General features: G+C 55.5%; 1 protein-coding gene across 5 annotated transcripts in view; it reads right to left on the bottom strand.

The window, feature by feature from the left end:
• Positions 1-823: 823 nt before the first annotated feature.
• The window catches only part of MYO18B (myosin XVIIIB), a 220,050-nt gene continuing 204,864 nt past the window's right edge, over positions 824-16,009 (bottom strand). For 4 of the 5 annotated variants that reach the window (XM_081282762.1, XM_081282764.1, XM_081282765.1 and 1 more), the window contains exons 43-44: positions 2,854-4,098; positions 824-1,026 (exon numbers count right to left, since the gene is read on the bottom strand). In XM_081282762.1, coding sequence (XP_081138888.1) covers positions 2,865-4,098 — 1,234 coding nt within the window. In that variant the 3' untranslated portion in view covers positions 824-1,026; positions 2,854-2,864. Of the gene's footprint in view, positions 1,027-1,070; positions 2,349-2,853; positions 4,099-16,009 lie in introns of those variants that run through there. The other variant, XM_081282763.1, reaches the window with a different exon arrangement.

The following is a 16,009-nucleotide window of genomic DNA, read 5'->3' as shown; positions in this document are numbered from 1 at the left end:
TGGGGCTGCGGCTGGCCACGTCAGCAGGGTCCTGGGGTGGAGTGCGTCTGGGCAGGTCGGGGCATCCACGCTGGGGGAATTTGGACAGAGGCGGCGCCGGCTATCCAGACGCAGCAGCATGGCCCTCCCCAGGCCCCTCTGTGGGAAGGGACTCAGCAGTGCGCCTGTCCTCCAGGGCTCTGTAGAACTGCAGCAGACACCCCAGGAAGTGTCAGCGGAGCAGCAGCACACAGAGATGACCAGCCACCCACGGACAGCTTCAGGGTCACCAAGAGGTCGAGGCTTGGACACAGGCACCGAGCCACACGGTGGGACGACGTGCCCCGGCGTGCTTCACGGTCTGCGTGTGCATTATGGGTGTGTGTGCAGGGTGTGCATCTGTGCAGCTGTGGGGACGGCGGGGTGTGGACGTTCTCTGGCTCTGAGGGGTTGATGGCGTGTGCGTGGGCAGGGACGGTGCGTGTCGGTGCCTGGGCTCACGACTGGATCATTTGCCATCGGAGCTCCTTGAGCCCTTGCTCTCTCACAAACAGCCAGCAGAGAGACAGACAAAGGGACGGAGCCAGCCAGCCGGGGAGGGAGAGGGAACCGAGAACAGCCTGGAATTCAGCATGATGATCAGGGAAGACTTCCTGGAGGAGGGGGCACTTAAGCCAACGTGGCCAGGAGGGAGGAGGAGGAAGGCCACTGCAGGGGGACAGGAAGGGGAGACACTGGGGACACTGTGGGCCCGTCCCATTCTTTGGAGTCCTTATGTCCCCAGGTACACCCGAGAGCCCTCCGGAGTCCCAGGTGGCGTGGTCACAGATCAGAGAGGCCCGGATACCAAGGAAGACGGCTTTATTTTGTACAGACCAAGCACACGGGCGCCCCGAGCCCCCAGCGGGAACTGCCTCCTGGGTCCTTCTCCCTCTTGGGGGTGGCTGTGTGGGCGGCTCCGGACCCGGGGCCCCGCGAGGCCTGGCCAGTCTCTGTCTCCAGGCGGCTGTGGAGCTGGGGAGACTTCGAGGACTGCATCTCCAGAAGCTGGGGACAAACGCAGGTCAGAGCTGGTGAGAGGTGACGGGGTGCAGGGGGGGCTTGACGGGGGGCTGGCATTCTGTGTTCCCAGGGGGTCACTCTAGAGCCTGCCCCGGGGTGGGGTGGAGAAGGAGCCGCAGAGGGATCAACTGGAGACTTTTCTAAAGGACCTGCTCTAGACTGGCTCAAGATCAAGATCCACGGGTCTCCAGGAAGGCCCAGGGTCAGGCCTCCATTCCCAGCCAGATGCTAGTGGGGGCGGGGAAACTCCAAGAGGCGGGCACCGTGTGTGGGGGAGGGTCCTCTGGTCCTTGGGGGGCCCTTGGCAGAGATTATGGTGAGAGGCTTTGCCATGTGTTCCCAGCAGGAAGTAATGTCTCGCCACAGGCCTCAAAAGCAACAGAGCCCACCCATCATGGACTGGAATCTGCAAACTGTGAGCCCAAACCAACCTTTTCTCTTTATAAGATGATTACATTAGGTATTTGTTACAGTAACGGAAAGCTGACGAATACAGGACCACATTTCCAAGTGCAAGGTCACCTGGCAATTATGGCATCTGCTGGGTGCCAGGCTCTGTGCTAGGGGTCACCTGTATTCTTGTTAAACCTTCAATGTCACTTGAAGTCATTAGCATTATTATCCCCATGTTCCAGCCGAGGGCATGATGGCACCCCTTGCCCAAGGTCTTGTGACTAGTTGCAGGAAGAACTAAGACTGGGCTCCAGTTTGCTTCCAAAGTCCATCAGCCGTGGGGAGAGGGGCCACACTGTGGAGTTCAGAACTCCAGTGTGGGAATCAAGGGCATTCTTAGGCTGGTGCTCTGCTCCTAGGGTGAGCACCTCTGGAAAAGCACCTTGCTTGGGGGAAGGAAGGGGACTGGAGATCTTACAAAACCATAGAAAACGGCAGAGACAAGATCTTCTTGGGCCATTTCTGCCAAGGACCATTCCCTGGATGGACACGTGCCCTTTACTTGGCCTTTGAAATGGCTTCCTATGTCCCCAGGAGCATGATAATGTAAATGAATCTCAGATCTTCACTTAGTGATTGAGAGCAGAGAGGAGGCCATGTGGAGTCAAATTAATTTGCTCTGACAGAGCCTAAGTGTGTCCCCGCGGAGGGGGCAATGGCTTTTTGATGGGCCGAGGTGTGCAAACAAACGGGCGGGGTGGCAGCTGGTGGGGGTCAGGGCAGCCTGGGGCTGGGGCAGGGTGTTGGAGCCCTGAAGTCCTGTGAATATCCTGAGCTTCGGGGACCGGGGGTGGCGGAGGCTGTGGCTCTAGGCCAGCTCCCAGCTCACGGATGCAGACACCTGGATGGCGCATCTAAGGGGACATATTAGATGCAGGAGAGGAGTCCACCCGGGTGATGGTGCAGCAGTGACCTAACCTCTCTGACCCTCGAATGTCCACCTGCCGCCCCCCCACCTTGGACTTCAGTGGCCCTCTATGTGATGCAGTAGTTGGGCTCTGCCCTTCCGGGGTGGGGACCATTTGTCCCAGGGATGGAGAGGGGGCCCTAGATCCTCCCCACCCCCAGGTGCAAAGAGTTCAATGACCTCAGCTGGGGAGCCTTGAAACTTCGGGCCCCTCCTTCAGGATCCCCCCACAGGACCCCCTGGCCTCCTGCTGCATCTGCATTTATCTTGCAAGGGGACCGTAGGTGGCCCCTGCAGAGGGCGTCTGCTTTGCAACCCGCAAGACATTATTTTGGCTAAAACCACCACAATCCTTGGAGCTTGGGTCAGGGAATTAAAGGCAGAAACACCACTGGCTTTCTGCAAGGCTCACGGCGCCCCCCCGCGGCTCCACGCCCCACCTGCCGCCTTACCTGCAGGGGCCCTACTTCTGGAGGTATTTCTTCATGATGCTCTCCACGTCTTCTTTCCTCTCTGCACCTGGCTCTCTGTTCTCGGGGGACATTTGTTCTCCACCGTCGCCCTCCAGTCGCGGGGCTCTCGGCCGACTCTTGATGCTGTCGGCACTTTTGAAGGACACAATGGAACTGGAGGAAGAAGACGAGTCGGAGAGGTGTGCGGGGTCCTCCTTGGACTCCGGGCTCTTTTTCAAAATGGTTTTGATGCCCGAGACAAAGGGGTGGTCAGCCTTTTCCATCTCAAGGTGGATGCTCGAGTGCTTGGAACCTTTGTGCCCATCTTTGGCTGCTCCGGACAAGAATGGAGGGGTCTCGGGCTTCCGGATGGCAGGGAGGAAGTCATCGAAGTCCACGCTGGGCTTGCGTCTGATGTCCAGGCTGGGGCGCGTCCAGCTGAACGGGTCGCTGTCCACGGGCTCCTCCATCAGGTGGGCAAACTGACGGTTCTGGAAGACCAGCGGCTCCTTCCCGAGGTCCGGGCAGCCCGCGTCATCCACCGAGGACTCCAGACACCTCCTCCGAGGTCGCAGTGTGGGTGACAAGAGCGTGTCCCTGGGCAGGGTTGGGGGGCTCGGTTTTCTCCCCAGGGTGGGTCCCGATTCCAAGAGGGACTCGCACGAACTGAACCGGGTCTTGAGCTTCTCGGGCAGCTGGGTGGTGCCCTCGGCGCCCTCGGAGGAGATGCATTTCAGGCTGGTGGAGCGCAGCAGACCAGCCGATGTCCCCGTGGCCCCCTCTTCTTCCAGGGGTGACCTGGCCCGTGACCTCAGGAACAGCTCTCCCTCGTCGCTGCTGGCCCTGCCCCTCCTGAGCGTGGAGGCGCCGGTGGTCTGGTAAATGGGGAGGGTGGGCCAGTCCTCCAGGCCCAGAGGGGACCCTTGTCCTCTCTGGGCCCTTTTCTTGCGAAGCCCTTCCACGAACTCCGAGAGGGCCGCCGATGGGCTGGGCAGCTTCTCCCGGGGCAGCGGGGACGCATCTGGACTCCGAGAAGCCAGGGGAAAAGGCAGAGCCCCCGACCTCTCCGCGGGCTTTCTGTGGACACCAAACCTGTCCCCATCCTCAAAGTGGCAGGACTTCTGTGGGCGGGCGGAGCGCGGGGACACATCGCCTTCTCTGGAGGTCTTCCTGCCGCCGTCCCAGGCTCTGCCGAGCGCCGACGCTGGCCGGGTCCCCCCAGCATCTCTGGCCTCTTTGTTCGCCCTGGGACAAGAAGAAAAATGCTGTCGGTCGAAATTGTGTGGTTCATACAATTTGTGCAATTGCTGCGAGGGCCGCTAAGCGCAGGCACTGATATTATTTTTTCTTTGGCAAAAGCCGTCTCCACCTCACTCTCAAATGAACCATGTGATTTAATGTGCAAATTCAAGCCATGTCAATGATTTCTTGTTGCTTTCTGAAATGCAATTTCTGACTATAATTAAGCCCAGCTAAGTACATTGGAGTCGATGGGAACTGCGGCGGGGACGGGTGACTTAGATTCATGAGGCATCCTATCTGACACCAAGGGACCCGTCATCCCAGAGCCGACTGCGAAATCAGCAATTCGCTTCTCCAAGAGTGGAGGGGGACAGGCGGGGGGCCAAGCCCAGGACAGTCCCACCAATGAGGCTTCGGAGTATCAGGGACCCCAGTGTGTGTCTCAGGGGCACGTTCCCTGATTATTTCATGGATTATTTCATGGTCCCCCAAAAGGACAGAGTCACATGAAATCATCTTGAAACCGACTCTATATTCAAGGGACAGGCGGGTGCTAATCTGGGACACAGCAACCTCGGCTTTTATGCAGAGGGACAGAGCCCCAGCTGAGTCCAAAACACACTGCCCCCCAAAAGTAGGAGCTGGCGGCAGGGTGGGACTGCAGACTGTTACATGAAGGGCATGGCCGGGCGCGGTGGCACAGGCCTGTCATCCCAGCAGCTCTGGAGGCTGAGGCAGGAGGATGGCGAGTTTTAGGCTAGCCTCAGTAATTTAGAGAGGCCCTAAGCCACTTAGCGGGACCCCGTCTCTAGTCTCTAATTAAAACATAAAAAGGGCTGGGGATGTGGCTCAGGGTGGAGCACCCCTCCGTTCAATCCCTGGGGCAAAAAAAAAAAAAAAAAAGCAACGAAGGGATCCTCTACAGCAGAGACCGGAACCCATCGGCCTTTTCTTTAATAAATAAAATCTGTGTCCTCCTCTAAGAGAAACCACCTCCTCCCTGCCCACTGCCGTCAAGCACAGGGGAACACCAAATGTCGCCTTTGCCGATGCAGAGAAACCCGCGGGCACGGGTCCCTAGAGCAGCCTCTCCAAGGACCAGGCGCGAGGCTCAGAGCTGCGTGGCTCCAACTGTGGCAACAGACAGGGACAGGGCCAGCCCGTGACACACCAAGGGTGGCTTGGATCTCGGCAAGGCTCCGAGGAAGGTGGCCCACGGCTTTGGAATCTGGAGAGGAAGCCAAGCCAAGGCCCCTGGAGGTCATGGCCTGGAGGGGACCCAAGGGCCCAGACATCCCGGGGGTCTTTCCAGGGGAAGGATGTTTTCACTCCCTGAATTCTCATGTTGAGACCCAGTCCCCAAGGTGGTCCTGGTGGCAGGTGGGGCCTCTGGGTGCCACACTAGGTCCCCAAGCGAGGGTCCTGCTCTCATGATGGTCAGCGCCCTGACCGGCCCCAGAGAGCTCCCTGGCCCACTCCGCCTGTGGACACCCGGCACCAAGTGTGCGGGCTCCTCCTCCTTGGATTTCTCAGCCTCTGGGACGGGGGAAATGACTTTCTGCTGTTGATAAGCCAGCCGGCCCATGGACCAAGACAGGCACCAGCCACTGCCTTCCTGGGAGCCAGAGGCCAGACGCCAGCATCCCACAAGCCCCTCTCTTCTGGGGCGGGCGGGGGCTCCCTGAGCCTAGAACCTGTGGGAGGGCACCAGGCCACAGTGGGTCCTGTTGAAGGTGCCACGGGACGGGTGGTGAGCTGGTGTGCTCATGCCGTTCCGGGGGAGGTGGTGGAGGAGGGTCCATCCCACAGCCTGGGCAAAGTGGAGCCCTCCGGCGTGGGTGGAGCAGATGAGCTACCTCCTCTCCTCCTCCGTCCCTTTCCCCTGTGGTCGGGCTCCTTCCTCCTCCTGGCTGGCCGTCTGGTGACCCCCCTTGTGCACTCTGCCTGCTATGTGGGGACAATTCAAGTCCTTCCTGCCTCGGGGCTTTGTGCTGGCTGACCCCTGGCCTGAACAGCCCTTCTGCCACCTTCATGCACCCCACCTTTATGCACCCCACCTTTATGCACCCCACCTTTATGTACCCCGTGGGGCAGGCAGAGTGGTGAGAAGCCCTCAGGCAGCGCCCGTCCCGTCCAAGGGGTGAACAGCTGCGAGGAGCAATTCAGAACCCAGGGGAACAGTTATGGGTCACACCCATCAACACTGAAGGTGGCCACAATCACAGATGCTCCCTGAATCTGCAGCGCCCGCCAGGTCCCTGGGCCCAAGGAAGTCCACAGAGGGACACGCAGGAGGATGGACAGGCAGGCCACCATGCCTGTCCCTCCCATCACTTCCTCCCCCACCAGCTAAAAGCAGAGCCACACAACTTGCCCGAAGCCTATGTCTCTTCTCCTAAGCCCTCCTGTCACTTTCTGTCCCCATCACAGCTGGACACAGGCTGAGAGAGGGCTCCTTCATAATTACCCCGGCTGCGTTTGTCACCGTCAGCACTTCGGAACAACCCCCCCCCCAGCAAGGTGCCATTCACACTCCTCTATTTATTTGGATTCTTTTTCTTTTTTAATAAACAGCTTGGAGCTGCCGGCCTGGCCTGCTGCAGAGCTGACAAAAGACATTTCCTCCTGTCTCCGTCCTGAAAGGAGGTGGGCGTGATGAATGTGAGGTGTCTTGGGTGCTCTTCCCATCTATCACCTGCCACCTGGGGGTGACGGCACCAAGGCTGCCTGTCACAGAGTCTCCAGGGACTCTGCTGTCTGTGTGTCTCAGGTCCCACTGCCACTGTTGGCTGCAGATGCCAGGACAGGGTGTGAGAGAGAGGGGCAAGAGAAGCTGGAGAAGGGGGAGGGGGAGGGGGGGAGAGGGAGGAGGGGGGGAGGGGGAGGGGGAGGGGGAGGGGGAGGGGGAAGGGAGGAGGGGGAGGAGGGGAAGGAGGGGGAAGAGGAGGAGGGGGAGGAGGGGAAGGAGGGGGAGGAGGAGGAGGGGGAGGGGGAGGAGGGGGAGGGGGAGGGGAGGGAGAGGGGGAAGGGAGGAGGGGGAAGGGGAGGGAGGAGGGGGAGAAGGGGAGGGGGAGGGAGAGGGGGAAGGGAGGAGGGGGAGGAGGGGGAGGGGGAGGAGGAGGGAGGAGGGGGAGAAGGGGAGGGAGGAGGGGGAGGGGAGGAGGGGAAGGGGGAGGGGGAGGGAGAGAGGGAAGGGGGGAGGGGGGAGGGAGAGGGGGAGGAGGGGGAGGGGGAAGGGAGGAGGGGGAGGAGGGGGAGGAGGGGGAGGGGGAAGGGAGGAGGGGGAGGAGGGGGAAAGGGAGGAGGGGGAGGGAGAGGGGGAGGGGGAGGAGGGGGAGGAGGGGGAGGAGGGGGAGGGGAAGAGGATGAACAGGAGGAAGAGGGGAGGAGGAGGAGCAGGGGAGGAGGAGGAGGAGGAGGAGGAGGAGATGATGATATGGGAACAGATACTGGAAGAGCCACTCCAGGTGACAGGCAGGGCCAGGAGGACGAGGTTGGCTGCAGAGAAGGCTGGGTCTGAATCCCAGTCCTTCCCTTCCCAGCCGGGTAGCACATAGGCCTCCCCTGGTTGGAGTGGCCCTGGTGGTGACTTATCTTACAGGGCTCTGTGAGGAATTAGGAAAGTGTCCCTGGTGTATTCCACATCCTGAGTGTGGCTGTTCTTGCTCCATCTGCCCCAGGTCCCCAAGCAAAGCAAAGGACACAGCCGTCCAGGTGCTCATGCACTCGGGCCCTTGAGGCTGGTTCTGCATCCGTGGGTTCAACAGACCGGAGTGTTTGAAAAATGCAGCATCTGAACACAGGCCGACTTTTGTATGGTCACCATGTCCTAAAACATGGTGTCTCGACTATTCACACATTTACATCGTGTGAGGTTTCATAAGAGATCTAGAGATGATGTACGGACGATGAGTGTGGCTTATGATAGACACCATGCTGGGTTTTGGGTTTTTTCGGTGGGGGGTACCAGGGGCCCTCGACCACGAAGCCCCATCCACAGGCCTATTTTGCATATAATTTAGAGACAGGATTTCATGAGTTGCTTAGTTCCTCGCTGTTGCTGAGGCTGGCTTTGAACTCGCGATCCTCCTGCCTCAGCCTCTCTAGTCACTGGGATGACAGGTGTGTGCCACCACACCCGGCATATTTTAAAAATCTGAAGACTCGTTTTCCTTTGCTGACTCCTGCCATCAAGGCCAGAGAGTGGAGTCGGAAGTGGCTGCTTCACTTGCAAGCAAGCCAGCTGCTGGGACAGTGTCCCCTGCCTGGACCCCACCCGTCCCTGCCAGGTTACCCTGTGAAGCATCTGCTTGGTTTTTGTCTGCAGTGCTCAACACAAGTCGCCCGGGGGCTGAGGAATGGAAAAGACGCGTCTGCATGTGTTTCTTACAGGTCACTGGTCAAGGTCAGATCACCGCCCACCGTGCACATGAGGATGCTGGAGCTCCCTGGTCAGCAGCCCTTTGCTCCAGGACCCGCTGCTGAGCGGCAGAGCCTGGATTTGGAGCCCGTGAGTCCGCAGGAAGTTCCTCCCTCCCTCCTCTGCTGCAGCCACTCGCCCAGGCGGAAGGCGGAGATGAGCAACCCTGGTTGAACTTACATCAACATTTATGTGTTTTTCAAGATCCACCGAGATGAGCTGAACAACACGGTGAAGTCTAAGCTAAGGCGACGCTGGATTCACAGGCATTAGACATAATCACAGAGCAAAAGAGTGATTCCCAGGTCTGAGCCTGGTCAGAGGCTGGGCCAGCCGCGGCCACAGGAAACCCGATGCAGATTTAATGACACCATGCATCGTCCCCAAAGGTGGGCTGTCACCCCACGTCCTCATCCACACCCTGAAATTATGGAGGAAATAAAAAATGCATTGATGCGCTTTAATCCTGGCAAAGCCCAGGATGGGACAGCAGATGTCCTTTTAAGATGGCCCAAAGATACAGCAACCGTGTCCAAGATGACACGAGGAGCTGACACGTGCCCACACTATGTGCCAGGCAGAGCGGGAAGCCATTGTAAAGCTCTGGGTTGACACCGGTGAATCCAGGTGATGAGCCGACATGAACTGTTCCTTTTGGCTTTGTGGACACCACTGGATTTTATCTTCACCATGGTCCTCTGAAGCAGCCCCTAGGTCCTCTCCCCAAGTACAAATGAGGCTCAGAAAAGATAAATCTTGGTAAACAATGGAAGACAGGATGGAAACCAAGGGGCCCCAACCCACTCCCCCTAACCACCCAGCTACACTGCCCTCTATTATCCCATTTTACAGACGAGGAAGCTGAGGCTTGGACAGGTGCAGGGGTGTGCTGAGGAGCAGCAGGGCTGAGACGCCCACCCAGGTCTAGCTATAATGCTAGGCTGGCTCCATGCGGTGGAGAATATCTACAGTTCACGAAGCTCTCCTACCGATTTCTATGAATCGATAAACCAAGACAGACAACCAAAGGTGGGTAAAGACATATAAGGCAAAGACTTCATCAGACACTTCATCAAAGAGGATGTCCCAATAAAGACATGAGTACGTGGAAGAGTTTACTTATGAGGGAAATGTAAGCTCAAAGCAAAATCTGATATGGCTCATATCAGCTAGAATGACTAATTTTTTCAAATAATGAAAACAGGCTTTGGCAAGGACGTAGAGAGCCAGTGTCAGGAACGGAAATCGCTGGAATTCAGGAAAGCTGAAGTTCAGCAGTGCGCTCCTGTAATCCAGCCAGCCAAGAGGCCAGGGCGGGAGGATCCCAAGTTCAAGGTCAGCCTCGGCAACTTAGCAAGACCCTGTCTCAAAATGAAATTTATAAAAGGGCCGGGAATGTGGTTCAGGGGTGCGGCACTTGCTGGGCATGTAAGACCCTGGGTTCAATCCCCAGCACGGCAAAAATGAAAACAAGAAAACATACTAGAGCTGGAAATGTACCTATGATTTCTGGATACACACTCAGCAGAAATGGGTGTATCTGTGCGATAAGATGTGTGCTCCCTAGTGTTCAGTGTGGCACGGATCATAGGAGTCCTAGGCTGTGGAAGTTGGGTGCGGAGAGATGCCCAGTGCCAACACGTTGTCCAAGGAGCCACCCCGGACAGGTGCGCCCAGGTGGAGCGTGGCGGAGGATACGGGGCTCATTCTTAGGACCCACGTCCCTCCTGGACAGGTTCCCATGCCAAGGAGGCTGTGTCCTGCCGGTGACTCCGGGTCTTGGACAGCAGGTCGTTGGAGTGAAAAACAACTAAACCGCCCACTAATGTCTTAGAAGAACCAAGTCCACAGAAACTCAGGGGACCTGGGCTTCCTGGAAAACGACTAAGATGTCAACGTCAGTTAAGAAACAGTCCAGGGGTTGGTGCCCGGAGGGAAACCCTCTGCCCGTCTTGGGGACTTCTGTTTGTCCTGTGGGGTTTGGAATGAGTGCCGCCATCACCCGGCAGGAAAGATGGCAGTTACGACGAAGACGCAGGATCCCAGCACCATTAATAATCAAGTGAGCGTCTCCTCATTCCACATCCGCACAGGGAACATTACAGATCAGGATCGCCCCACGGAGGTGCCAGTGATATTTCGAGGCAGATGGCTCCCTGTGTGCTGTGGGATACTGAGTGCCATCTCTGGGCTCTAACAGGCCGGATGCAGAAGCACCTCTCTCCCCAGTTGTGACAACCCAAAATGTCTCTAGAGATTGTCAGTCACCTGCAGGGGAACCGCAGTCATGGGCTACAGACACCCACGTGGCAGATCTCACCAACAAAAGCCTCTCCCAGGAAGAGCAGGTCCTGGAAGCTTCCGTTCACAGGTTCAAGGCCAAGCACATCTAGTTGGAGGTGCTGGAAGACTGGTCACCTTTGGAGAAGGAAGAGGCTGGGGCTCGAATGGGCACGAGGAGGTTTTAGGAGCAGCTGCAATGCCCTGGTCTGGATGTGGGGGGTGACCACAGAGCTGTGATCCGTTCTTGAAAATGCCATCCAGATGCACCTTCTTGAATCTATATTTTAGTCATGAGTTTATTTAACAAAACTTTGGGCCAAGCAGAGAAGCATGGATTCCAAGAGAATGTTCTGAACGCTCAGCGATTCATTCCAACGGTTTTATAGGCGTTTGCAGCCACCTTCGGTGATCCTGGGTTATCTGAAAGGCCCCAAGACCTGCAGTCCAAGACCAGAGTCACACACGGGACACAGCCTCCTGGCCACAGAAGCCTGTCCTAGGGATGAGCCCTGTGTCTCTGCCATGCTCCACCCGGGTGCACCTGCCCAGGGATGGGTCGGCTCCTTGGGCGACGTGTTTGCACTGAACATCTCTCTGCTTTCAATTTCAGCACCTTTTCTTCTAATCTTGCTGACACTGATAACCTGAAAACAGCCCTGTGTCCCAGGGAGACACACAACCATAGTTAGGAGAGGTCCGTTCATGAAGTATATTCAAGATGGATTAAGAGGATCCTGAGCTTCAGTTCCAAGAATCCAGAGACCCGTAAATAAATGTACTATTGAAAGAAGATTAGCGGAGGCTGCTTAACCTATTTTGAGAACAAGCTGTTTTCAACGGCTAAGTGCCACCATTCACATTCCCATAATTAATGAGCTAATTACAAAGTGGTCCTATCTAATCATTTAAGCAGCCCTCACATGACCCACGCCTGGCTTCACGCTTGGTCGAGAATAACTGCATTTCCTTGAGAGCAATACAACTTTATCTAAAAAAAAGAAAAAAAGAAAAACAACAACAACTACAACAATACCTGCAATTTGGACCTTTTCACGAATTCAAGTCAGCCTTGCACCAAATTAAAACCAACAGGCCTGGCGGTGATATCTAAATCTTTCTCTCTTAAACCAAGAACCTCAAAGCCAGGCGTAGAGGCTCAACGTGTTTACGGAAAGCAAATTTTCCCCAGCAAAGAAAAAGTTGTTTCACCATCTTTTAGCCCGACGGAGAGCAGTTGTGTGAAATCGGCACCAAAGCAAATGATACATACAACAGTAATTAGCGAAGATTACACAGTAATTAAAATCACGATGATTATGTGAGTGAGAATGATCTATACAATAATCTCCACGCTCCCACTGCAGGATGGGGCAAGTCCAAGAGCAACTCGAGAGCCGGGCTGGGCGGCCAAATCAAATCACAGCCCCGCTAATGATGCGGTGACAGACGGGCCACCGAAATCAAGGCATAAATGAAGTCTCTGACCAAGACCCTCGCTTTTGTTTGGGTTTCCCAAGGCTGCCCAACAGGGACTCGGAACCTGTGCTAGGTCTGTCTCACTGTCCTCATCATCTGGTCCCATAGTTCCTCTTCCCCTTGGGGGAGGGGAGGAGCTACGCTTCCCATTTTTATCCACCTAGTAATATTCTGCTTCAGTCAAGGTGCCCCTCGTCCTCTAGGGAGTCCCTCCTGCCCCCATGTCTGGTGGTCTCCTGGGACTTTCCCCGTCTCCCAGAACAGGTGAGAGCCGTGACTTGAGTCCTGGGGTGAGAGGTGCTTTTGCTCCCTTGGTCCCTTCTGACTGGTTCTGTGAAGGACATGGACTTACTTGGGCTTGGGGTTTGGGGGACTGTTGAGAAGAGAGAGATTTCCTATGCCATCGGACCCAGACTGCACAGGCCTGAGCTTGGGGTCGTTGGCCACCATCTGGCTGCCTCAGAAAGCTCACGGGAAGCCAAGCAGAGAGGCTGGTGAGGCCCCGTCCCCAGGATTGCGTTGAGTTCCTGAATCCCAGGGTCCCCAGGGGAGCAGAGTCTTCCAGATGAGGGACCAGTTGACTCTGGGAACGACAGGGAGGGAGGGCAGGCTGGGGTGACCCAAGATCCCCAGCTCGAGTGGCTTCATGAGTGACAGAGGCCCCCTCCCATCATAATGATGACACAGGTCGGGGGACGAGCTTCTCCAGCAGATCAGAGAGGACAGGAAGTGTCAGCCAGAACCCCAGCAGGCGACCCGTGAGCACCTTCAGCTAAGATAGAGCCGTTTAAAACTCAGGAGAAGCCGAGAGCGAGTGGTCTAGATTTGGGGGTCACTTGCTCACATCTGGGGATGCAAATCAAAGACAGTTGCCCGCCCTCAGGTGGAGAGAGGAGCAGCCAGGTGAGCCAGGGCAGAGTCCAGTGCACCCCCGCTTTTGGGAGGTCGGGCGGGAAGAGCCTGGGAGTAAGTTTGAGGAGCGCCAAAGGACGGACATGTTGAGGTCAAGCAAAAAGTTTTAAGAGTGTTTGACGGCAGCCACGCTGGGAAGAAGTCAGAGAAAGCCAAGGACCAAAGGGAAATTGCATGGAAATGAAGGGAGACCCTCATTGCTATACAAAATTACATATAAGAGGTTGTGAGGGGAATGGGAAAATAAACAAGGAGAGAAATGAATTACAGTAGATGGGGTAGAGAGAGAAGAAGGGAGGGGAGGGGAGGGGGGATAGTAGGGGATAGGAAAGGTAGCAGAATACAACAGACACTAATATGGCATTAGGTAAAATTGTGGATGTGTAACCGATGTGATTCTGCAATCTGCATTTGGGGTAAAAATGGGAGTTCATAACCCACTTCAATCTAATGTATGAAATATGATATGTCAAGAGCTTTGTAATGTTGTGAACAACCAATAAAAAAAATTAAAAAATAAATAAAAATTAAAAAAAAAAGAAAGCCAAGGACCAGAGAACGCCCCCTAGTCGGTGTCTTGGGAACTTCCGATGTCATAGAAAAAGTTTGGATGCGCTCGTGAGGGCGGGCTCTGGGGCGTGGTCAACTGAGGCAGAGAGAGACGGGGACACGGTGACTGTGGACCTCCCTTTGGAGAAGTCTGGATGTGAAGGGAAGAAGAAGCCACTCAGCCAGGCCGTAGAGAGGACGGAGTTTAAGATGGAGAGTTTGAGCGGGGCGCCGTAGCGCACACCATCATCCCAGTGGCTCAGGAGGCTGAAGCAGGAGGATGGTGAGTTCAAAGCCAGCCTCAGCAACAGCGAGGCCCTGAGCAACTCAGTGAGGCCCTGTCTCTAAATAAAACACAAAATAGGGCTGGGGGTGGGGCTCAGTGGTCCAGGGCCCATGAGTTCAATCCCGGTACCCCCGCCCCACCTCAAAACATGGGGAGGACCCTGTGGTATCCATGATGCATCCAGAAAGAACAACTGCAACGGGAGAGACTGAGGCTGCAGGAGACGCAGGTCCCTGGGTGGGCTGGAGTGTTAACTGTCCTATCAGATGCGGCCAGCGGCTGACCAGGGAGCATCCTGCAGAGTCGGGTCAAGCAACGTCTATCAGCGCCCGGGCCCTGACGCCCTGTGGGACCACGGCTGGGGCAGCGGATGGGAGTCTCAGCGAGTCGGGCCCAGTGTCCCCTTGGAGACCTGCGGGGCTGGGAGGGATTAGAGAGCCCGCGGCTTCAGTGGGCTGGAGGACAGGGGCGTGCCAACCCTGGGCAGCCATGGTGCCACCTGCCACCAGGCACACAGAGCCCCCTGAACAAACTTTAGCTGCCACCACCAAGCCCATAAATGCCATCCCTAGGGGCCACAGAGGTAATTGAGTGTCTCCGTCCCCAGAAGTACCTGCATCTCTCAGCAGCAGCTGCGGCGGCCGAGCGGTAAATCACGGGGCTGGGTGTATTTCTCTGGGGCTGACATCTTCTGATGAATAGTGCGGGCTGTGAGCTCAGGCCGTGGCAGGAGACTGCCTTCCACTCTCTTCTGTTTTTAAAGTGACCTTCTTTCTCAGTCAAACTGGAAAGAACCTAGAGGCTCCTCTATGGAGCCCGGCCATACGCCAGGTGATACAGGGACTCACACCTCCCAGTTCTTTGCTCTGCTCCTCCACCGAGTCTCCTAGCAGGGAGGAGGCTGGGCCCATTTGGCAAGCTCTGTGCCAACTGAACACGCGAATGCCCTGTGACCTGGAGAACCACTTGCCCAGGTGCCTGGGGACACGTGTTTCCTGAAGCCTGACAGATTTATAGGAAAGATCTGGAAAGCACCTGAAAGTAAAATATGAAGACCTACAGTTCAGCAAAGCAGGACCAACCTTGAAATCTTTGGCAGGGATTTAAGTTTCTTTTTTTCTTTTGGTTTTGGTACCAGGGATTGAACTCAGGGGCACTTGACCACAGAGCCACGTCCCCAGCCCCGTTTTATGTTTCATTTAGAGACAGGGTCTTCCAGAGTTGCTTAGGGCCTCACTAAGTTGCTGAGGCTGCCTCTGAACTCAAGATCCTCCTGCCTCAGCCTCCCAAGCTGCTGGGATTATGGGCATGCGCCACTGTGGCCGGCTTTTGCAGGGATTTAAAAGAATAAGATGGGCTTTAGTGTACAGGTAAGGAAAGATCTCCAAGATACATTGTGAAGGGAAAGAAACACACCATCAGAATTCAGAAATAGTATACATAAAATAGCATCATATAATTTATGATTTTAAAAGCCAACAGATATGCCCTTTGCTACAAGTGCATATACATGACATAATTACAGAAAGAGAGGTGTGGAAGGGTGCGCTCCAAACAGAAGACGGCTGATCCCTGTGGAAAGGGAGCTAGGATTGGAGAGTTGGACAAGAGGATTTTAGTCTTCTATTTTAATTTCTTTTTTATTCGTAATACTACTGAGTGTGCTGGGGGCAATGATCACCTACCCAGGCATGACTGGAACATAAAATGAATCGTACCTCAACTTCACGTCATGTTATGAATCGGGAAATCATTTTATTTATATGAAGAAAGAAATTGATTCCTTTATCTTGAGATACAGATTTGTAATTATCCTTTCTTTACCTCGTCCAACACTTTTCTTTTAGAAGAAGAGTGGTAACTCTATTAGTTTTCCTGAAATCCAATATTCTTCTCATTATCATACTAATGGTATTTAAGCTATGATATCGTTGAATCCCCCCATCCCTGACCCCAGTAGGGATTTCATTCTAAAGCTCAGACATTTT

Source organism: Spermophilus citellus (assembly GCF_964194105.1).
Source record: "Spermophilus citellus genome assembly, chromosome: 3".
NCBI classification, from domain to species: domain Eukaryota; kingdom Metazoa; phylum Chordata; class Mammalia; order Rodentia; family Sciuridae; genus Spermophilus; species Spermophilus citellus.
Note: the sequence above shows the minus strand (reverse complement) of the source record. Positions and strands in the feature narration are given on the sequence as shown.